Source organism: Macaca fascicularis, chromosome 12, assembly GCF_037993035.2.
Source record: "Macaca fascicularis isolate 582-1 chromosome 12, T2T-MFA8v1.1".
NCBI lineage: Eukaryota > Metazoa > Chordata > Mammalia > Primates > Cercopithecidae > Macaca > Macaca fascicularis.
Genome location: NC_088386.1, coordinates 97,481,867 through 97,505,632, shown reverse-complemented (window position 1 = coordinate 97,505,632; position 23,766 = coordinate 97,481,867). Strand labels below are relative to the sequence as shown.

The 23,766-nt window shown below is 43.1% G+C and overlaps 1 protein-coding gene across 4 annotated transcripts in view; it reads left to right on the top strand.

Annotated features, from left to right (window-relative positions):
- The window catches only part of MPP4 (MAGUK p55 scaffold protein 4), a 58,404-nt gene that overhangs the window by 11,773 nt on the left and 22,865 nt on the right, over positions 1-23,766 (top strand). For 3 of the 4 annotated variants that reach the window (XM_045367463.3, XM_045367467.3, XM_074009756.1), the window contains 8 exons: positions 753-833; positions 2,079-2,210; positions 3,194-3,275; positions 5,122-5,207; positions 7,163-7,234; positions 7,696-7,892; positions 13,768-13,832; positions 21,099-21,116. In XM_045367463.3, coding sequence (XP_045223398.2) covers positions 753-833; positions 2,079-2,210; positions 3,194-3,275; positions 5,122-5,207; positions 7,163-7,234; positions 7,696-7,892; positions 13,768-13,832; positions 21,099-21,116 — 733 coding nt within the window. The remainder of the gene's footprint in view (positions 1-752; positions 834-2,078; positions 2,211-3,193; positions 3,276-5,121; positions 5,208-7,162; positions 7,235-7,695; positions 7,893-13,767; positions 13,833-21,098; positions 21,117-23,766) is intronic. The other variant, XM_074009757.1, reaches the window with a different exon arrangement.

The following is a 23,766-nucleotide window of genomic DNA, read 5'->3' as shown; positions in this document are numbered from 1 at the left end:
TAATCAACAACTCAAATTGTTCTCAGTTGTCCACAGGAAAACACGTATATAATATTTTATTCAGTTGAAATCCCAGTGAATGGAGGTAAACCTTTGTAAACTGCTTGTTTTCATTTGACTGTAGGTAATGGGGCTGACTAAAGTCTTGAAAGGTCTTATGTCCTCTGAAAGCAGGTCTACGCCTAAACCACAGCAGAGAGATCAGAATTTTTTTCTGCTTAGCACTTTTTATTGTAACAAGTATTAAAACTGCTAATCAACTGATACTCTAAAAGAGAAATTATGATTCCCATTTTCTATTTGAAGAATGGAGCATCCCATGGGATTAAGCTCTTTGAGTTCCCCAGGTACGTTCCTAGAGAAACTCATACAGCTTCATAAGCCTGCAAAGCATTGACATCAGCAAACAGCTATTATATTTTAGAGGCACTAGAGGAAAAATGCCTTGGTTCATATGCTATTACCAAATTGGTACATCCTCCATGCCTATGTGCCAGGACTGGGGCATTGGGTTTAGATCCATCTCAAATCTTGAATTCTATTTGTTATATTAAAGTAGCAATTTTAATGAATAAAGAAGGATGGTAGGCTTTAATGGATGGCTTTAAAGATGAAAAAGAAGGCTCCAATAATAACTTTTTAAAGGTCAATATCATGTTAGTCAGTATATATGTTATCCAGCCAGGGTGAGGTTACGTAGGTGATAAAGATTTTTTTAAAAATTTCATAATGTATGTTTTTCCATGAACCAGGTAGTGGAGTTATTACGTGAAACCCCTACTTCCCCTGAGATCCAAGAGCTGAGACAAATGCTCCAGGCTCCACACTTTAAGGCAAGTGCCTGCTAAAATAGAAAAGACATCCCCATCTGGCACATAGACAAAGTTGGGAAGGAGAAATATATGTGATGGAAAATGTTCTCTCTGAATAATGTTCTATTACTGTACATGGGGACTGACCAACAGATTGTACTTAAATATGTGGGACTCAGATGTGACTAGCTCAGTGTTGTCAATCATGCAGCCAAGCCTGCTGTGTTTATGAGGAGGCATCCAGAACTTTCCATGGTGTTTTGTTTCCCCTACAAAGCTATTGCCCATCTAAAAATCTTGGGTAGCAAACAGGGAACATTCTAGTTTTAGAGAAATACCTTCATGCTTCCTTTCCAAAGTGAGACTATTTTAAGTTTTAGATAATGTGTGTGAAGGTATTTAGAATATACAGTATAATGATGATTATCCCGGTGAGAGGGTTTATGAAGAACATTTGATTGCAGAACAGAAACCTATCTCTTAGTACTTAGAGATTTGAGACCAATTTATCAATAAATTAGAACTTTAAGAGAATGTCTGCATTTGGAGTGCTGAAATTATAGTTCACAACACAACCACCAGTCATCAAATATCCTCAACGGCACACACTACTTAGAGAATTTTCTGAGTTCCAACTAAATTCTGTCTACCAATCTCAGGGCAGCAAAGTGACAGCTTCCCCACCCCGTGAAATAAAGAATTTAACCTAATGGGCTAGTCAAAGAAACTCTTTGATCATAGCTTATGATCAAAGATCATAGCTTGATCATACGAACTTTTCATTCTGTACCACGAGCGCTTGAGTGTTACTAACAAATTAAACCAGCAAGATATTTTGATTACTGCCCTTCATTCTACCTTAATTAGGGAAAATACTATAAAAGTTATTTTGTAGTTCAAACTCCACAGGGGCATCACAGATTACATGGGCTGCCAGGAAATAAGAATGTCGTGGCATAATACATTTTAGCTGAAATGAAAGAGTTAACTGCTTAACCTCTCTGTGCCTTATTTGCTTAACCTTTGTGTGCTGCTTAACCTCTCTGTGCCTTATTTCCTTATCTGCAAATTGAGGACAATTAATGTACCTGCCTCATAGAATTATTGTGAGGATTGGATTAATTCATATAAAATGCTTTGCACTGTGTCTGGCATGTCTGTATTGATGTTTGTTGTTGTTGTTGTGTCTTAGTATTGAGTCACTATCTTCTAGAGGGGCTTGGCCCATGTGTGACATTTGCTCACCTTTTCCTTCCCTGTGCCCAGGCCTTGCTCAGTGCCCATGACACGATAGCTCAGAAAGATTTTGAACCCCTTCTCCCTCCGCTGCCAGATAATATCCCTGAGAGTGAGGAAGCAATGAGGATTGTTTGTTTGGTGAAAAACCAACAGCCCCTGGTAAGGAAATCATTTTTTTTATTTCCATTTAGGATATGCTTAGGTTAATTGTGAACCAAATTATATCTAGTGGTTACTTGGGCAGTAGTCTTCCCTGCGATCACATATACAGTGATAATAACAGCTGTCAACTCTACAGGTTTTGCCTGTGGTTTCAAACATATTACATGTCATGGTGTTTTCTCTAAGGAAAGATTTCAGCTTGGTGTTTTTCTTTTGTGAAAAATAAGATGAGATTTATAAGACATTTTTGTGAGAAATAAGACGTACATATTTTATTTTAATATTCGGGCTGGGCGTGGTGGCTCATGCCTGTAATCCCAGCACTTTGGGAGGCCGAGGTGGGCGGATCACGAGGTCAGAAGATCGAGACCATCCTGGCTAACACGGCAAAACCCCGTCTCTACTAAAAATACAAAAAATTAGCCGGGCGTGGTGGCGGGCGCCTGTAGTCCCAGCTACTCGGGAGGCTGAGGCAGGAGAATGGCGTGAACCTGGGAGGCAGAGCTTGCAGTGAGCCGAGATTGTGCCACTCTGCTCCAGCCTGGGCAACAGAGCAAGACTCTGTCTCAAAAGAAAAAGAATGTGGCTTTCTGATCTATGCGTGTATTTTACTCAATTCCAATGCATTTGCCTGTCTCCTCCTATAATAATGAGAATCTAAGGAAGGCATTCATTTGATTTTCTAAGAACAGTCCCTCTAATTAGGTTTTAATCGTGGGAGGTTTCTGTATCTTTGGAATAATCTAAATATTCTTTTATGTTTATGTGGTTGGAATGAGACTGCTGGAAGCCAAAGTTGAATGGCCTTTCCTTTGTGATGGCAGGCTATGACTGCCAGGCCACAGGGCACTGTGTAGCCCCTCTGTCCTGGTTGGCATGAATAACCTCGTTTGAAAGACCAGAGCTGCACTGATTGAGGGAAGCCACCTGAAAAATGGTCATGTTAGGTAACAGAGGGATCACGTCTATTCTCTCATCAGGGAGCCACCATCAAGCGCCACGAGATAACAGGAGACATCTTGGTGGCCAGGGTCATCCACGGCGGGCTGGCGGAGAGGAGTGGTAAGCTGGAGCAGCCGGGATCGAGTGCTACCAGAAAAACGGGAAACCCTTGACTGTTTAGGCTTCTTTCCAGAGAAATCCCTCTTTCTTAACTTGGTTCAGGGCTTTAGTGAGTTCCGTTGCTTGGATAGAAGCAGTAAAGAAAGAAGAAACAAATATTCCAAAGAATCTTACTCTGCTCCTTCACTGAGTCCTTCGCATTCTAGGTACCACATTAAAGCCATTCTCATGGCAACCTCAAAGGTAAGTATTATCATGCCATTGTATAGATGAGGAAACTGAGGCTCAAAGAGATTACGAAACTAACTTGCTCAAAATTACACCGTTTGAGTCAGGATTCAAATACAGATCTGCCTGGCTCTATATTCCCACCTTTTCCTCTGCACTCTGTCCTTCTACTTTCAGAAAGGCATAGCTCTTTCCCATCTTGAAATGCCTTTTGCTCACACTTTCTACCAGTTAACCAGGTTTTCATCCTTTCACTGCTGTCCTTCTTTAAACTTTTTTTTCTTTCTTTTTTTTTTTTTTTAGACACGGTCTCACTCTCACTCAGGTTGGAGTGCAGTGGTGTGATCATGACTCACTGCAGCCTCAGCCTCCTGGGCTTGAGCAATCCTTCCACCTCAGCCCCCCAGTAACTGGGACCACTGGTGCACACTACCATGCCCAGCCAATTTTTCTATTTTTTGTTGAGATAGGGTCTCACTAGGTTGCCCAGGCTGGTGTCAACCTCCTGGGCTCAAACAATCCTCCTGCCTTGGCCTCCCAGAGAGAGCGTTGGGATTACAGGCATGAGCCACCACACCTGGCTACTGTTGTGTTTCTTAAATGAGTGATTCTATACATCCTTGCTACCCCGAAGCCCTAAAACCTGGCACATGCTTTATACTTCAACATTCTCATTGTAAATACCAAGGATTTCCTAGTTGCTAAGTCCATTGGCCCTTCCTTCCTCCTCAGTTTTGTGTGTGTGTGTGTGTGAGAGAGAGAGAGAGAGAGAGAGAGAGAGAGAGAGAGACAGTCTCACTCCATCACCTAGGCTGGAGTGTAGTGGGGCAATCACAGCTCATTGCAACCTCTGCCTCCCAGGTTCAAGCAATTCTCCTGCCTCAGCCTCCAAAGTAGCTGGGATTACAGGCGTGTACCACCACCCCAGCTAATTTTTTTGGTATTTTTAGTAGAGACGGGGTCGTCATGTTGGCAAGGCTGGTCTCGAACCTCTGGCCTCAAGTGGCCCAACCACCTCGACCTCCCAAAGTGCTAGGATTATAGGCATGAGCCACCACACCTGGCCCCTCCTCAGTTTTATTTCCAGTTCTTGACCACATCTGATGCTGTTGACACCTTTCTTGAATTTTTTTTATCATCCTTGGTTTCTGTTCTGTGACATCATTCTGCTTCTTCTCTCAACTGTCTGACAACTCCACTGTTTTACCTCACATTTCTCAGGTCTTAAACCCCAAGTTTCTCCACATTTTCCCTTTTGAAGAATACCTACCCCATTTTCTTTTTGTCATTGACTTACGACCCTGACATCTTTGTTTTTAGTGCTATTTTCTTACCAGTGTTCTGGTTCCATTTTACAACATCAGACTAGCAAAAATAAAAGTATTACCATCAGTCAATGCCAAGTATTTGTGACAAGGTAGAAAAATGGACTGCTCACACATTTCTGGGGGCGACGTAAGCTGGAATAACCAGTTTTCTTTTCTATTATTATTTCATATTAAACACTTTTAGAGCATGCTTGGATTAGTGAGTTTGTTAAATAACTATTGAGGTAGCTACTGCTATTTTTATCCTACTTCTTTGTGTCTTTCTTTGTTTTGTGTTACCGTCTGCCTAGGGTTGCTCTATGCTGGAGACAAACTGGTAGAAGTGAATGGAGTTTCAGTTGAGGGACTGGACCCTGAACAAGTGATCCATATTCTGGTAAATCTTTTTGCTTTTTTGTTAATGATTTGTATAAATGCCAAGGCTGAACTGGGCCCATCAAGCCTGTGTGTGTGCACTGGGATGTACCGGGGACTTGAGTTCTCTTGGCAGCTTTCTCCCTCCAGGCTCCCAGACCTTGTCTGTCACCCATGTCACTTACTGACCTCCCTCCTCTACCCTGAGAAGTTCTGGTCCTGTCTGGAAAACTCCCCTTCCCAAGTTGCTCCTTCCTTCTTCAGCCATGGGAAGACTGCCAGGGCCCCTAGCCCAGCTCCCTCATCACCTGGTTTGCTCCATTGGAAACTGAGCCTGGGGTGGACAGAGTGAGACTTTGTAGGAGAATCTGAACCTGAGCAAACCACTCCTTCCCCCACTAACACTTTTCTACAGCTGAAATGTTTAACATCTTCCTGGAGGGCAGCTTTGGGAGAATAAAGGAGTCACCAGACAGCAGCATACAGGGAGGGGACATCCTTGGTGACCCGCCACTGTTCTTGTGGTTGGAGCTAAGGATTGATAACCTGATTCATGAGCATTTGCTCTCCCTCAGGTTCCTATTCCTGCCCTTCAAACCATTCCCTGAATCGCAGTTCAGCTGTTAATAGTCATAGCAGCATGCCCCTCCCACCTCCCCCCATGCACAGCCCAGGTGTGGGGACTAGGTTGATTACTATTACAATATACTGGATAGATCAGTGGTTCTCAAACTGGGTTCCTGCCAGGATTTCATAGCAGTGGCTTAGAGAGTGAGGTGAGGAGTGGTGCTATGAGACAAGCACCTAAATCCTTTGTAAGACACTGCTGCAAGATTCTGTGTGGTGTAGAAGGTGCTGCAAAGGAAGCTTGAAGTACTGGAAATCACAGATATGCATGGCTTCTACCCCCTGGTGCCAGCTGTGATGTTGCCCAGGACAGTGGGATTATGAAATTCCTGAGTACAAACAGGGTCTTAATCTCTATATGTTTAATGCCCGTCACAGTGCATGTAACAGGAATTCTTCCTTCCCCCAGTCTGAGAGCTCCCTATTTCCACCATGAGTTTGGAAAGTTGTCAGTTCTCCCAGAAAACTTAGGAGCCCCTCTTCTTCCCCATCAGACTGGGGTATCTGGTGTAGAAACAGGCATTCAGGAAATATTTACTGAGTAAGGACATAAGGAGGGAAATTCAGATGGAGATCCTGTCCCTCCCTAGGGCCTGTGTGAGGAAGACCTTGATAGGTGGGGTGTTTCTGTTTCAGTGTGGGGTGGGAGGGTCCCTGGAAGAGGCCACCTCAGTGTGGCTTTTAACAGACCAGTGACCCCAGAACCCCACAGCAGGGCAGATGTAGGGGTAATTTGCTTCCTAATTTCTATTTCTGGATGGTGACAGCTGCAGAGCCCTTGAGAAAGGCTCTTGGGGAATGTCCATCAGTGACAGATTGGATTAAGAAAATGTGGCACATATACACCATGGAATACTATGCAGCCATAAAAAAGGATGAGTTTGCGTCCTTTGTAGGGACATGGATGCAGCTGGAAACCATCATTCTTAGCAAACAATCACAAGAACAGAAAACCAAACACCGCATGTTCTCACTCATAGGTGGGAACTGAACAATGAGATCACTTGGACTCAGAAAGGGGAACATCACACACCGGGGCCTATCATGGGGAGGGGGCGGGGGAAGGGATTGCATTGGGAGTTATACCTGATGTAAATGACGAGTTGATGGGTGCAGCACACCAACATGGCACAAGTATACATATGTAACAAACCTGCACGTTATGCACATGTACCCTACAACTTAAAGTATAATAATAATAAATAAATAAATAAAAAAAAAAAAAAAAGAAAGGCTCTTGGGGGATGTCACCATGAGACCTGGATACATTGCACTGTAACTCTGTCTACCGAGCCCCAGTAACCCTGCTAGCCCCACGATTGCCATCCTTTCTCCTCTCTCATTTTCCAGGCCATGTCTCGAGGCACAATCATGTTCAAGGTGGTTCCAGTCTCTGACCCTCCTGTGAATAGCCAGAAAATGGTAAGAATTTACTGAGTCCTCAGTCTCACACCCAGTAAATCCCCAAGTAACAGCAACTGAATATGATGCATAATAATCCTATCCTTTGTACTGTGTTGGACCTGGGCTCAAGACTGTGTTGGGTATTTTTCAATACTGATGGCCCAAGAAGCAAAATGAGTAAATGAGTACAGTATAAGGAGATGGGATACTAAGAAGTCAAGAAGCAACATCAAAAATTGTGAACATTTGAGCTTGAACTTCTCTAAGTTAAGAGATTCTGTTCCCAAAGATGCTTTTTATCATGGTACTTAGGCTCAGGAGGCAAGTTCTCTTTTTTGGTGAGGGTGGAGAGGAAAGATAGGAGTAGCAGGTCGGGGAGTGGGAGAAATGGTTTTAAGTCATGATGGCCCATGGGCAAGGGTTCTTCAGATGGCACCATTAGGCACGTTCTGATAGCATCATTATGCACCTGCCATCAGGTGTATGTTCGTGCCATGACTGAGTACTGGCCCCAGGAGGATCCTGACATCCCCTGCATGGACGCTGGATTGCCTTTCCAGAAGGGGGACATCCTCCAGATTGTGGACCAGAATGATGCCCTCTGGTGGCAGGCCCGAAAAATCTCAGACCCTGCTACCTGCGCTGGGCTTGTCCCTTCTAACCACCTTCTGAAGAGGTAAGGAACGTCAGCACTCCTGTACTCAGGGCTGAACCATAAGGAAACAAAATGTTTTTCTTGGGCTTCTGTTACCACAGTTAAGATGAGATAAAGAGGGACAAGCAGATGAATGAGCACACACACACACTGGTTTATATATCCAAATGTCAACTTATTGATAAATACTAAGCATCTTAAATACGAAGGAGACGAGAATAATCATATCAGCTAGAAAACAGGGAAAAGTCTTGGGAAACTAAATTAAACTTAAAAAGTTCTATGGCCTGAATGTTTGTGTCCCCTCCAAAATTCATATGTTGAGACCTAATCCCCAGTGCAATAGTATTAAGAGGCGGGGCCTTCAGCAGGTGGTTAGGTCATGAGCACTCTGCCCTCATGAATGGGATTAGTACCCTTATAAAAGAGGCCTGAGGGAGCTTATTTGCCCCTTCCACCTTGAGAGGACACAGCTAAAAGCCGCCATTTATGAGTCACGGAGTGGGCCCTCCCCAGACACTGCATCCACTAGCTCCTCGATCTTGGATGTCCCAGCTTCCAGAACTATGAGCAAATACATTTCTGTTGTTTATAAGTGACCCAGTTTACTGTACTTTGTTATAGAAAACTGCACAGACTAAGACAAAAAAGGATTCATCTTTCAAGGCTCAGTTGAGACCTCAGTTACTAAATTTCAACCTACCACCCTCACCTTATGTTACTGAGGTTTGATGAGCTACCAAGGGAGGGCGTACAAATAGAAAGAAGCAGCAGTCCCAGGCTCAGCCACTGTTAAGAGATCAGGAAGGAAAAATGGAACCAGTAAAGGATATTGGGAAGGAATGACCAGTGAGGCAGAATGAAAATCAAGACTGTATGGGGTCCTCATCAGCTATAGCACCTTCTGCTAAGAAGGCTGAGAATTGACCATTGGATTTAGCAGTATGACAGTCATTAGTGATCTTAATAAGAGCAATTTCAGTGGAGAAGTGGGGCCAAAATCCTCATTAGAGTGGGATTTGAAGAAATGGATGAGCATGGGAAACTCTTTGAGACATTTTGGGATAAAGCAGAGCAGAACAACGGAGAAATAGCCAGAGGGGAGAGTGGAGTGGTGTGAGCAAAATGTTTAGATGCTGTAAGTAATGGGAGTCATCCACCAGGGGAACATTTTGATGATATGGGAGAAGGAGAAGAGAATTGCTGTTGTCGATGTCTTTGAGCGGGCAGAAGGAGATATGCTTTAGTATCAAGAAGAGGGCTTGGCCTGCCCTGGGATCATAAACAGCTCATCCTTAGAAATGGTACCACAAGGGAAGGCAGAGTATGGGGCACAGCTGAGCATGCAGCATATGGCAGGCGCTTGTGGAAGTTCTCTCCTAACTGTTATTTTCTCAGTGAAATGAGGAACCATAAGCAGAGAGCAGGGTGGGGAAGGAGGCATTGGGAAGGAGAGAATAGAAAGCTTGAAAAGTTTCCATGCGAGTTGGAGACAAACAGATTAGGTAAACACAGTGTGATCAGCATTCAGGGCCCTCTTAAGTTAAAGGTCACACATCTGAAGTGCTTCTGGGGTGCGGGTCCAGATTAGACGGAGGGTTGGATTTAGCAGCAAATCAAGAGGGGGCCAAGAGACAGATGATAAGGATGGAGTGTGACATGTAAGCTGCTTAGGAGGGAGATGAGGAAATGAAACACGTGAGGATTGGTGAGAAGGAAGTAAGATCAATGGATTGCAGGTCTTTATGAGGTCAACAGTGTATTGGGGCTGGGAAGATGGGAGGTGTTAGTAGGAGAAAGGGATACTGGAAGTTAAAATTAAGGAGAGATTGTTGTTGTCGGTACTGATGAGGTCTTGGGTATAACAATGGGAGGAGGTGGCTGAGGTTGAATGAGTGAAAGGTTATTGGAAAAGAGGAGATCAAGCACCCACTAGGCCAGCGTGCTGAAAGGGACATTTGTATGTGTGATAAAATCATTGAGAACTGTGACAGAACAGTGTTGAGACCTAAGAGCGAGCAGGAGTGAGCTGGTGATGGCTACCAGAAAAGTAGTGGGATGATATTCAAAGCTGGGGGCTCCTAGGAAAAGGAAGAATAATCTGGAAATGGCAGTGAGAAGCAAGGACACACCCCCACCTCCAGGCCCAGTGGAAGGAAGGCTATATACACAGGGATGTGCTGGAGCCATCTGAGCCATCTCCTCACACACCCACATTCGGTGAAGACGGGGTGGTAGCTTGAAATCAGCCACCGTGAGAGCATCAACACTGCAGAAATCAGCAGAGGCTCCGAGTCAGGGCTCCCATCCCCCAGAGCTATTTCACCAGCACCGCACTGGGAGTGGGAGAGGAAACATCCCCCTCTTGAAGGCTGCAGGGGAAGCAGGCTGCAGGGAGAGCTAGGCTGCAGTTAGAGTAAGAAGAAAGGGCTCAAGGAAGAGGCTGAGATCTAAGAGAGTTTGCTGAAGATTTGCTGTGAGTTCCAGAGGGCGTGGGTGGCTGGCAGGGGTCTTATAGGGATTAAAGCACAGGGGATAAGGGGTGACCTGAGCTTGGGGGCTGAAGGACATGAACAGGGATAAAGGCCTAATGAGATTAGTCCTCATGGTTTCAGGTCAGAAAGCGGTGAGGGGGGACCAGCAGGGGTCTTGCAAGGAGCACACAAAACCCAATTATGGGTTTATTGGGGGAGCACACACAAATAAAGGATGATAGGAAGTTCTTATGCTGCTTTTAGTCATTGCCACATGAAAACCTAATATTAAAATAAGAAATTAAACAAGGCCGGGCGCGGTGGCTCAAGCCTGTAATCCCAGCACTTTGGGAGGCCGAGGCGGGCGGATCACGAGGTCAGGAGATCGAGACCATCCTGGCTAACACAATGAAACCCCGTCTCCACTAAAAATACAAAAAAATTAGCCGGGCGTGGTGGCGGCGCCTGTAGTCCCAGCTACTCGGGAGGCTGAGGCAGGAGAATGGCGGGAACCCGGGAGGCGGAGCTTGCAGTGAGCCGAGATCGCGCCACTGCACTCCAGCCTGGGCGACAGAGCGAGACTCCGCCTCAAAAAAAAAAAAAAAAAAGAAATTAAACAATTTCATTTAGAAGCAATATGTCAATAGCAGAGTCTACACAAATGTCTTGTTGGGGACAGAATGATGGAAGGCACCTCGGGTTCTCCTGAATCTCATTCAGAAAACCAGGAGGCACATGGGAGGACTGGAGGAGGGTGTTGAGATTAAATCCACTGCCGCGTCTGCACAAGAGTCCTGTCAGAAGCACAGGCTGATGTGGCTTTTGAGAAGTCAGTATCTCCGAGCCTCAATAAATGGGGTCTTTGATATCTACAAACAATTTTTCTCCCTTCCCATTTCTCCAACTTTGCTGTGAGTAAAAATGAGCTGGGTATTTTGTAAAATACAGATTCCCTGGCTCTGCCCTCCCTTCCCTGATTCAATAGATATGGACTGAGCCAGGAATCTGCATCTTCACCAAGCACCTCAGGTGCTCAGGGTAAGTGGTATGAAGAGCAGCATTGTGCTTAAGAATAATGAATGAGCGCATAAAATATTTTTTATGCTCTTTATAAGAGTGACAGATTTGAATGCAAGTAGCTGGGGGGGGTTGTTTTTGTTTTGCTTGTTTGTTTGTTTTTACTTTCAACAGGTAGAAAATTTACATCTGATTTTAGAAAACAGTAAAAGAGTGAGGAGGAAGGCTTCTCCAAAAAGGGCATATTGGTGGAAAATAATACCCATCTAAAGGAGTTTGGAATGACTATATTGCAAATTGGGGGAGTTAGAGTTGATGCTTTGTACCAGAGTAGCAAATATTTTTGGCAAGTGGACATGACTTTCCGGTGAGAGGCCCCATTCTGCTGGAGTTTCCACCAGAGGGAACATGTGAAGATGTTAGGATATCATTTTGTAAGAATAAAAAACCGGGAACTCCCAGAGGAGAAAGGCAAGGGTAAAGCCTAGAGAGGAAGCTGACAGAGAATGAGAGACACAGAGACAGAGATAGAGAGAGATCAGACTATCCGGTAATTAACCATGAAGTAGCCAAGGAAAGGTACAGAAGGTTAAAAAACAGGAAACACAATATTAAAGAGTTCATCACCTAACTCGGAATCAAGAATCTTGGCTCTGGCCTGCATGTGCTGTGAATTAAAGTACCTTAATTATGCAGAGAATATTTCTGGAAGAATGCACAAGAAACTGAGCAGAAGGAAGGGAAGAAGCCTTACTTTTTTTTTTTTTGAAATGGAGTCTTGCTCTGTCACCAGGCTGAACCGCGATGCCGTGATCTCAGCTCACTGCAGCCTCGGCCTCTTGGGTTCAGGTGATTTCCCTGCCTCAGCTTCCAGAGTAGCTGAGACTACAGGTGCGCACCACCACGCCTGGCTAATTTTTGTATTTTTAGTAGAGACGGGGTTTCACCATGTTGGTCAGGCTGGTCTCGAACTCCTGACCTCAGGTGATCTGCCGACCTTGGCCTCCCAAAGTGCTGGGATTACAGGCATGAGCCACCACGCCCGGCCTACTTTTTTATACTGTTAAGATTTTTACTGTGTATATGTGTTATCTCTTCAAATAATTAATAAATGAATTAATGAATGCCCTGCATGTCCATGCTAATTGAGTTTACAGTAAGGTTTCATGTATCATTTAGTCCTCACAATGCCTCAAATGCACTAAGCCCCATTTCATAAGTGGGGAACTAAGTTTCAGATGTTAGGAGATTTGTCCAAGATCCTGTGGAGGGGAAGCACGCCTGGAACTCAGGTCTGTTGAATCCCAGTCCATCACTTTGTAGATTATAGGATGGATGCCTCCTGCTGCTAATTGTTCAACATCCACCACATTGCTTGACTTCCCTGGATCAGTTTCCTCATTTCTAAAGTGAGGACAGTGGCTAAATTGGCCCTTCTTAAACTCTCTTGTGAATTAGAATCACATGGAGAGTTTGATTTAAACACGCAGATGCCCTGGCCTTATCTTCAGAGAATCGGAGGCAGGAGATCTGGGAGGCCCAGATTAGCTACATTTTAACAGACACCTCAGATGTATTCCAAAGTTTGAGAGATTAAATTAGAGCTTCTTGCCTTTAGCATACATATGACTTACCTGGGCTCTTATTAAAATGGAGATTCTAATTTGGAAGGCTTGGGGTGGGGCCTGAGGTTCTGCAGGTCTCACAAGCTCCCAGGGAAAGGTGATGCTGCAGTTCCGGGAATACAAAGAACAGAGTGTCTTCAAAGTCTTCTCTTGCTCCAAACTTCACAGTGTTGAATAAAGAAGGAACAACTTTGCTTAGAAAGTTGCTTTGAAGTAGGCAAGGCAAGGAAAACCTGCCCAAAGGAATTGCTGGGGGACTCAAGGGAGGAGGAACAAGTCAACAGAGGTTTCAGGTGCCAAGAAAAGGTGAAGCCTTGCCCTCGAGCCCAGGGGTGATTCTAGAGATCAAGAAAGGAGCAGAGTCATCTAAAGAAACTGTAGAGAGCCTGTAACAGCCTGGGAGGGAAACCCGAACATGTCATGAGAATTCGAAGGAGACTGCAGAGGCAGGCTAACATGCCTGAGAGGCAGCTTACCACGGGTCATTTACCGAAACTCCATGTGCAAACTTGTGATCATGGGCGAGATTGTCACTCTAAGTATTTGTTGTTCTGAAAAGATCCTGTGAGGCAGAAAAAGAGATGAGAGAGCCTATATGTTTGGAAAATTTATTTGACAACGCATTTGGAGAAGTGATCACCCTTTTCACTTGGGTGAAGGCAGCAGAATTCTAAGAAACATTCTGTTTGTCATTGTTCTGGGTCTGTTTCACCTCGGTTAACTGGGGTTGGCTTTTTGTTTTTTGTTTGTTTTTTGTCTCACGGTTCCCCGCCCCCATAGGAAGCAACGGGAATTCTGGTGGTCTCAGCCATACCAGCCTCACACCTGCCTCAAGTCAACCTTATGTGAGTATTGCAACTGCCTGACAGGTTCTCCCTGTTTGCTGCACAAATGAAGACCGTGGCATTGCAGTGAAGAAAGAGTCTAATTGATGTGAGGCTGGCCATGCCACGTGGGAGATGGAGTTGTTATTTAAATCAATCTCCTTGAAGGCCCCTAGATTAGGGGTTGCTCAAAGGTAGTTTGGGGAGGGAGTGGGGTGGCTATTCAATGGGCACTTGCTGCTGATTGGTTGGATCAGAGATGAAATCATAGGGAGTTGAAGCTGTCCTCTTGCACTGAGTTGCTTCTGGGTGGAGCCACAGAAGCCATTGGTTGGTGGGTCCAGATGGAGCCACAGGTGTCAGACATGAAAAAACCTAAAAAGATGTCACAAAAGGCCAATCTTAGGTTCTACAATAGTGATGTTATTTGCAAGAATTATTGGGGAAATTGCATATCTTATGATATGCAGAATTCACCTTAGCAGAATTCAGGCTCCTCCCGCTAACCTGATGGTCTCTCATTAGCTTTATAAAGGTGGCTGAGTTTTAGGGGAAGGCCTGTTATCATTTAAACTATAAATAAAATGTCTCCCAAAGCTAACCCTGGAATGAAGGCAGCTTGAAAGCTAAAAGCAAGAGGAGCTTGGGCTATGTTGGATCTCCCCCATTGCCATAATTTTCTCACTGATGTAATTTTTACAAAGGCAATTTCAGTATGTGGCTACCTCAGACCCAGCATGTGCATCCTGGGGGAGCCTGCTTCCTCCCTCCCAGGACTGGCTTCCTGCCCAGGAGATCTCTAAATGTCCCCACTGCTCCCAGATAGTCTCCCTGGCAGCCAGCTCTCTGAAGTCCTACCATTGACATTCGTTCTTTGGATTTAGAAGAGTTTTCAGTTAATGAAAATGCATATGTTTTTATCTTGGTGACACCTGAAGACATTCCTCCCCAAATTGAGGCCCTCCAAGATCTCCGCAGCTCATATGTGCATTATATATGACTGCAAGCAAGGCTGCATAGCTACACATATACCTTCATTTGGGTTCTATCAACTTAGAGGACTTAATCTTCACACTGTACAGAAGCACCGATTAACAATTGTGCATGCCTTTGGTGAATAAATATGGGATGGAATTGTTACTTAATGATTGCAGTTTGATTGCTAGACATTATTATTGAAGCAGTTGGGGAGTGGTGAGTAAAGGCTCCATGGTGGCAAATGCTTGATTAAAGGTGCTGTGGCTTGACAGAGGCCAGCTAAGCCTACTGAGCAAGGCCCTTCTGAAATGGCCCTCAGGTGGGCCCTGGAAAGGGGTTAAGGGAGGGAACTGGGCACCAGAAAGAGGGAGGGGAGGCAAAGAGAGGAGACTGGAAGGGCACAAAAAGTACCAACATCACAGATCTACCCATGGCAAGCCTCACCCACTTTATTATGTATCCCTTCTCCAAGCCAAAAATTACTTTTCCTTTTATTTTCTTATTGAAAAGATATGAGGACAACTATAAAGGCAGTTTTTGACAGAAGAAAACATGCCTTTTCAATGACAATATTTTCATATTAACTTCCAGCAGTGAATACATATTTTACATGGTTACAGTAATAGCTGCAATAGCACTTTTTTTTTTTTAAACTTAACATCTTTTTTTCTTTTTTAATTATACTTTAAGTTCTGGGATACATGTGCAGAACGTGCAGGTTTGTTACATAGGTATACATGTGCCATGGTGGTTTGCTGCACCCATTAACTCATCATCTACATTAGGTATTTCTCCTAATGCTATCCCTCCCCTTAGTCCCCACCCGCCAACCAGCCCCAGTGTGTGATGTTCCCCTCCCTGTGGCCATGTGTTCTCATAGTTCAACTCCCACTTATGAGTGAGAACATGCGGTGTTTGGTTTTCTGTTCCTATATTAGTTTGCTGGGAATTATGGTTTCGAGCTTCATCCATGCCCATTCAGTATGATACTGACTGTGGGTTTATCATAAATAGCTCTTATTATTTTGAGATACATTCCATCAATACCTAGTTTATTGAGAGTTTTTAGCATGAGGGGATGTTGAATTTTATCAAAGGCCTTTTCTGCATGTATTGAGATAATCATGTGATTTTTGTCATGGGTTCTGTTTATGTGATGGATTACATTTATTGATTTGCATATGTTGAACCAGCCTTGCATCCCAGGGATGAAGCCAATTTGATTGTGGTGGATAAGCTTTTTGCTGTGCTCCTGGATTTGGTTTGCCAGTATTTTATTGAGGATTTTCCCATCGATGTTCATCAGGGATATTGGCCTGAAATTTTCTTTTTTTGTTGTGTCTCTGCCAGCTTTTGGTATCAGGATGATGCTGGTCTCATAAAATGAGTGAGGGAGGAGTCCCTCTTTTTCCATTGTTTGGAATAGTTTCAGAAGGAATGGTACAAGCTCCATTTGGTCCTGGGCTTTTTTTGGTTGGCAGGCTATTAATTACTGCCTCAATTTCAGAACTTGTTATTGGTCTATTCAGGGATTCAACTTCTTCCTGGTTTAGTCTTGGGAGGGTGTGTGTGTCCAGGAATTTACCCATTTCTTCTAGATTTTCTAGTTTATTTGTGTAGAGGTGTTTATAGTATTCTCTCATGGTAGTTTGTATTTCTGTGGGATCAGTGGTGATATCCCCTTTACCACTTTTTATTGTATCTATTTGATTCTTCTCTCTTTTCTTCTTTATTAACCTGGCTAGTGGTCTATTTTCTTAATCTTTTCAAAAATCCAGCTTCCTGAATTCATGATTTTTTTGAAGGATTTTTTGTGTCTCTATCTCCTTCAGTTCTGCTCTGATCTTAGTTATTTCTGGTCTTCTGCTAGCTTTTTGAATTTGTTTGCTCTTGCTTTTCTAGTTCTTTTAATTGTGATGTTAGGGTTTTGATTTTAGATCTTTCTTGCTTTCTCCTGTAGGGATTTAGTGCTCTAAATTTCCCTCTAAACACTGCTTTAGCTGTTTTCCAGTGATTCTGTACATTATGTCTTTGTTCTCATTGCTTTCAAAAAACTTATTTATTTCTGCCTTAATTTCGTTATTTACCCAGTAGTCATTCAGGAGCAGGTTGTTCAGTTTCCATGTAGTTGTATAGTTTTGAGTGAGTTTCTTAATCCTGAGGTCTAATTTGATTGCACTGTGGTCTGAGAGACTGTTTGTTATGATTTCTGTTCTTTTGCATTTGCTGAGGAATGTTTTACTTCCAATTGGTGGTCAGTTTTAGAATAAGTGTGATGTGGTGCTGAGAAGAATGTATATTCTGTTGATCTGGGGTGTAGAATTCTGTAGATGTCAATTGGGTCCACTTGGTCCAGAGCTGAGTTCAAGTCCTGAATATCCTTGCTAATTTTCTGTCTCATTGATCTGTCTAATATTGACAGTGGGTTGTTAAAGTCTCCCCCTATTATTGCTTGAGAGTCTATGTCTCTTTGTAGGTCTCTAAGAACTTGCTTTATGAATCTGGGTGCTCCTCTATTGGGTGTATATATATTTAGAATAGTTAGCCCTTCTTGTTGTGTTGATCTCTTTACCATTATGTAATGCCCTTCTTTGTCTTTTTTGATCTTTGTTAGTTTAAAGTCTGTTTTATCAGAGACTAGGATTGGAACCCCTGCTTTTTTTTGCTTTCCATTTGCTTGGTAAATTTTCCTCCATTGCTTTATTTTGAGCACATGTGTGTCTTTGCACATGAGATGGGTCTCCTGAATACAGCACACTGATGGGTCCTGACTCTTTATCCAATTTGCCAGTCTGTGTCTTTTAATTGGGTATTTAGCCCATTTACATTTAAGGTGAATATTGTTATGTGTGAATTTGATCCTGTCATTATGATGCTAGCTGGTTATTTTGCCTGTTAGTTCATGCAGTTTCCTCATAGTGTCAATGGTCTTTATAATTTGGTAGTTTTTGCAGTGGCTGGTACTGGTTTTTCCTCTCCATATTTAGTGCTTCCTTCAGGAGCTCTGGTAAGGCAGGCCTGGTAGTGACAAAATCTCTCCGCATTTGCTTGTCTGTAAAGGATTTTATTTCTCCTTCACTTGTGAAGCTTAGTTTGACTGGATATGAAATTCTGGGTTGAAAATTCTTTTCTTTGAGAATGTTGAATATTGGCCCCCACTCTCTTCTGGCTTGTAGGGTTTCTGCTGAGAAATCCACTGTTAGTCTGATGGGCTTCCTTTTGTGGGTAACCCAACCTTTCTCTCTGGCCGCCCTTAACATTTTTTCCTTCATTTCAACCTTGGTGAATCTGAAGATTTAGTGTTTAGGGGTTGCTCTTCTCAAGGAGTATCTTTGTAGTGTTCTCTGTGTTTCCTGAATTTGAATGTTGGCCTGTCTTGCTAGGCTGGGGAAGTTCTCCTGGATAATATCCTGAAGAATGTTTTCCAACTTGGTTCCATTCTCCCTGTCACTTTCAGGTACACCAATCAAATGTAGGTTTGGTCTTTTCACATAGTCCCATATTTTTTGGAGGCTTTGTTCATTCCTTTTCATTCTTTTTTCTCTAATCTTGTCTTCATGCTTTATTTCATTAAGTTGATCTTCAATCTCTGATATTGTTTCTTCTGCTTGATTGATTTGGCTATTGATACTTGTGTATGCTTCAGGAAGTTCTTGGGCTGTGTTTTTCAGCTCCATCAGGTCATTTATGTTCCTCTCTAAACTGGTTATTCTAGTTAGCAATTCCTCTAACCCTTTTTCAAGGTTCTTAGCTTCCTTGCATTAGGTTAGAACATGCTTGTTTAGCTCAGAAGAGTTTGTTATTACCCACCTTCTGAAGCCTACTTCTGTCAATTCGTCAAAGTCTTTCTCCATTCGGTTTTGCTCCCTTGTTGGCAAGGAGTTGTGATCCTTTGGAGGAGAAGAGGCATTCTGGTTTTTGGAATTTTCAGCCTTTTTTCACTGTTTTTTCTTCATCTTCATGGATTTATCTACCTTTGGTCTTTGATGTTGGTGACCTTCCAATGGGGCCTCTGAATGGACATCCTTTTTGTTGATGTTGATGCTATTTCTGTTTGTTAGTTTTCCTTCAAAATAGGCCTCTGTGCTGCAGGTCTGCTAGAGTTTGCTGGAGGTCCACTCCAGTTCCTGTTTGCCTGGGTATCACTAGTGGAGGCTGCAGAACAGCAAAGATTGCTGCCTGCTCCTTCCTTGGGAAGCTTCGTCCCAGAAGGGCACCTGCCAGATGCCAGCTGGAGCTCTCCTGTATGAGGTATCTGTCAATCCCTGCTGGGAGGTGTCTTCCAGTCAGGAGGCACAGGGGCCAGGGACCCACTTGTGGAAGCAGTCTGTCCCTTAGCAGAGCTTGAGCACTGTGCTGGGAGATCTGCTCCTCTCTTCCGAGCCGGCAGGCAGGAACTTTTAAGTCTAGTGAAGCTGCGCCCACAGCCACCCCTTCCCCCAGGTGACTGTTTGTCCCAGGGAGATGGGAGTTTTGTCTATAAGTCCCTGACTGGGGCTGCTGCCTTTCTTTCAGAGATGCCCTGCCCAGAGAGGAGGAATCTAGAGAGGCAGTCTGGCTACACTGGCTTTGGGGTGCTGTAGAGGGCTCCACCCAGTTCAAACTTCCCAGTGGCTTTGTTTACATTGTGAGAGGAAAACCACCGACCCAAGCCTCAGTAATGGTGGTCGCCCCTTCCCCCACCAAGCTGGGGTGTCCCAGTTCAACTTCAGTCTGCTGTGCTGGCAGCGAGAATTTCAAGCCAGTAGATTTTAGTTTGCTGGACTCCATGGGGGTGGGATCCGCTGAGCAAGACCACTTGGCTCCCTGGCTTCAGCCCCTTTTCCAGGGGAGCAAACGGTTCTGTCTTGCTGGTATTCCAGGCGCCACTGGGGTATGAAAAACAAACAAACAAAAACTCCTGCAGCTAGCTTGGTGTCTGCCCAAACGGCTGCCCAGTTTTGTGCTTGAAACCCATGGCCCTGCTGGTGTAGACACCCGAGGGAATGTCCTAGTCTGTGGGTTGTGAAGAACGTGGGAAAAGGGTAATATCTGGGCTGGAGTTCCAGTCCCTTACAGTCTCTCACAGCTTTCCTTGGCTAGGGGAGGGAGACCCCAACCCCTTGTGCTTCCTGGGTGAGGCAACGCCCCACCCTGCTTTGGTTTGCCCTTCATGGGCTGCACCCACTGTCTAGCCAGTCCCAGTGAGATGAGCCAGGTACCTCAGTCGGAAATGCAGAAATCACCTGCCTTCTGCATTCATCTCGCTGGGAGCTGCAGACCAGAGCTATTCCTGTTCAGCCATCTTGCCAGCCACTTCACTTAACATCTTATCAGAAACATTTTTCATGACACAATCTTCATAGTGATATTTTAGTTACTTCTTCCATGTTTTGAAAAAGTTTTTTTTTAAATCAAACTTTCATTTATCAAAGGCACATGAAAATGCTAATTAGTTTCTAATCAGCATCTGATAATTACCTGTAGTATAACCTCTAGTTGCCATTTAATTTGGTTGTGTGCCCTGTGTGATTTGTATTAGACTTTCTAGAAGTCCATGCTGAAAATAGTTTGCAATACTCTATTATTATCCTCACGAATCTCTAGGTCCACGAGCCTCAGATTTGGAGCCACTGACTTAAAGGGTCCCCTCTCTCAGGGAATGTTTCCGATAGACATGATTATTTTTTGAACTACTAAAAAGATCATTTATTTTCAACTATTATAGATGATCCTACAATTAATATTACTTTCTACATTTCTGCTCTGCTTAAGTCTTATCATACCCTCCTCCCCCGCAAAAAATATTAGGGGCAGGCTACTGAGTCCTAAGATATAGGCAATTTTATTAATGAAGTGTTATTGATGTTAGTTTGCAGATGATTATTAAAAAGTTATTGACTGAAGCTGCACTTATAATTTTCTTCCCTCTTTCTTTCCCTCCCTCCCTTCCTCCCTCCATCTCTCTGTCTTCTTTCCTTCCTTCCACTGAAAATTTGGGTTCCTAAAATATGCTGAACTAAGCATATTAATTCAGAAATTCATAGAATACTACCCTTGTAGAACTAGCTGGGATGGAAGAGGGTGGGATTTACCAGAAGCAAGTAGATTCCCATTTCCAACAAGGCTCACAAATATATTGGTTTTATAAGGTATTCATTTATCATTTTGTTACTAAATCTTCCCTGAATTTCTAGAGAATAAACCCAGAATACTAATTACAATAATTTTTGCACATTACATTTCTTATTGTAAATTAATCTGAGAAACTATAGTACAGATATTGTGTTCTTTTTTTCCCCCCTGCTTCAATCATTTGCTCGTACCCAGCAATTTCTATGGAAGAAGGTAAGAAATAGTATTTAGGAAAAAACTCTTATTTCCAACATCTTTTAGAAATTTCTTGTAGCTTAAAAAATTCACTTTAATTCCATTCAGCTATTTATTAAGCGCTTCCTATATACCTAGTAGTGTGATAGTCATTAATATCTTAATTTATAAACATTTGTCATTCAAAGATATGCATGCAAAGTGTAATTGTCCTAACACTGAGAGGAATAAAGAAAAGAGAAGTAACATTTATATGCAGCTCCAAAGTTTAGCATAGCATATGGCAAGAACTCAATAAAAGCTGTGACACTGATGAGATGTTTTGTTTCAACTGCTTTATACACGTTACCTAACCTAACAATAACACCATAGTGAAATTATTATTATTATTCCCATCTTATGGATGAAAAGATTGACATCCAGAGAAGGTAAGAACAGTTGTCAGTAGTTGCAAACAGTGTAATCTGGATTCAAGATTCCGTCTGTCTAAAAGGCCCTGCATTAGGGAACAAATGGGACCTTCAGTTACTAGCCTTTCCCCTTCTCCATGCCCAACCATCTGGATGACTCATTTTGATGGTGCTCTCTCTCTCTCTCACATACACACACACACACACACACACACACACACTCTCCAAAGCAAGATGCTGTCTGCTTCCAGAGAGGGGAAAGAAGAGGTGTCCCCTTAGCCACCATCCACAGTTCATCCTTGAATTTGGAAAGGGAAACCAGAGAACTGCAGAATGACTTTTGAAGGCTGATCTATGGGAACAAGGCTCCAATCTGTGTCCCCCCAAAACAAAAAAAGGTATATGACACAGGAAGGTGAGAGCAGAAGGAGAGGGAGAGAGGGGCAAGTCCAGGTTGCCTGCTTCTGGTTTGTCTACTCAGGGTCACGTTATAGACTGCATGTTAAGAGTTGTAGAGGGGAGCCTGGGAATAGCCCTTGGTGGGAGAGGGGAGCTGGGAACTCTATGGTATTGGTGGGTGATAAGGCCATGGTCTTAGCTTGAGCGTCCGTAACAAGATACCACAGACAAAGTGGCTTAAACAACAGATATTTATTTTCTTACAGTTTCAGAGGCTGGAAGTCTAAGATTAAGATTCCAGCAGGGTTGGTTTCTGGTGAGGCCTCTCTTCCTGGCTTGCAGACAGCCACCTTCTTGCTGTGTGCTCATTTGGTGTTGCCTCTGTGCATCCTTAGAGGGAGAGGGAGAGGGAGAGGGAGAGGGAGAGAGAGAAAGGAGAGGGAGAGAGAGAGAAGAGGGATGGTGGTGGGGGGCACGGGGAGAGAGAGAGAGAAAAAAAAAAAGAAGAGAGACAGGGAGGTCGATTGATCTGGTATGTTTTCTTCTTCTTATAAGGCCACCAGTTCTATCAATTTAAGACCCTAGACATATTACCTCATTTAACCTTAATGACCTCCTTAAAGGCCCTATCTCTAAATACAGCCATACTGAAGGCAAGGGCTTCAACATATGAATATTGGGGGGAACACAATTCAGTACATTATCCTAGCTGATAATGTGGAATTATTGATTTGAGGAGAACAAAAATCAGTGGCCCTATCTTAGGGCCACTTGACACTTATCAGAGTCAAGTGTCAGAAAAGTCAGAGCTTCTTGTGCTGTTACTAGATAATCATGCCTAGTTTTTGTACCTTCCTCTGTAAAATAAAAGTGAAAATTGTAGTCTTTGTTTGCCCTAAAGAAAAACAACTTTATTATGTCCTGGGAACTAATGAACTCACTGTTGTTATGGATGGCTAGTTGTTATGGATGGCTAATAACAATCTAATTATTTAATTAGGAAATTAAATTAATCTAATTAATTAGGAAAATAATCTCTAAATGAATACAAGTAAACAAATGACAGTGCGGGAAATCTAAACCATGTCACTTGTTTATCTGTGTCCCTAACTGTACGAGACAGTGTTATTTCATAAAATTTTTCATATTTCATTTAAAAACATTAATGAATGATGTAGTTTTTAAGGGGTGGTGATAAGCGTCACTTTATATTGTAGCTTATTCTACAGACTGTACTTTGGACTACACTTTTACAGACTATGTACTTTTGGAACCTGTATTAGCCTCATTTATTAAATCAGTATTTGTTGAGCACCTGGGATGTGATGGGCACTGCTAGAAACAAGATGTAAAGTGCTGAAAGACAAAAAAAATTCAGAACCTATATTCAAATAAACTATTTTGATATTTAAAAGAAAACTCAATTTAAGAAATAATTTATCATTTGCCCACTATGTGCAAAATACTGTAGTAAGAGTCTGTAAAAACTAGTGAGACAGTCCCTGTCTTCAAGAAGCTGTCTAGGAGAACAAAGAAGGTAAACCCCCGAATGGTTATAGATGTACAATAGATGTGCAGTAGCCGACAGTTCAAGGTAGTAGGAAGAAAATGCTCTGCAAGGGGGTATTCATTCTGATCAGTGCTTGAGATGGACCTAGAAGCATGACAGGCACAGGGAACAGGGTAGCAAAGGCCATGATGTCCACTCTAATGGTAGTGTAAAATGCGTGAAGGAAAGAAGCGGACGACAACCTTCCAAGCTGGGTTTAGATCGTGCTGTAGAGAGTTTTGAGAATTAGGATAAGTAGTTTTTAAAGTTATATTCCTTTATTCTTTTATATATACTTCAGCTAAAGGTA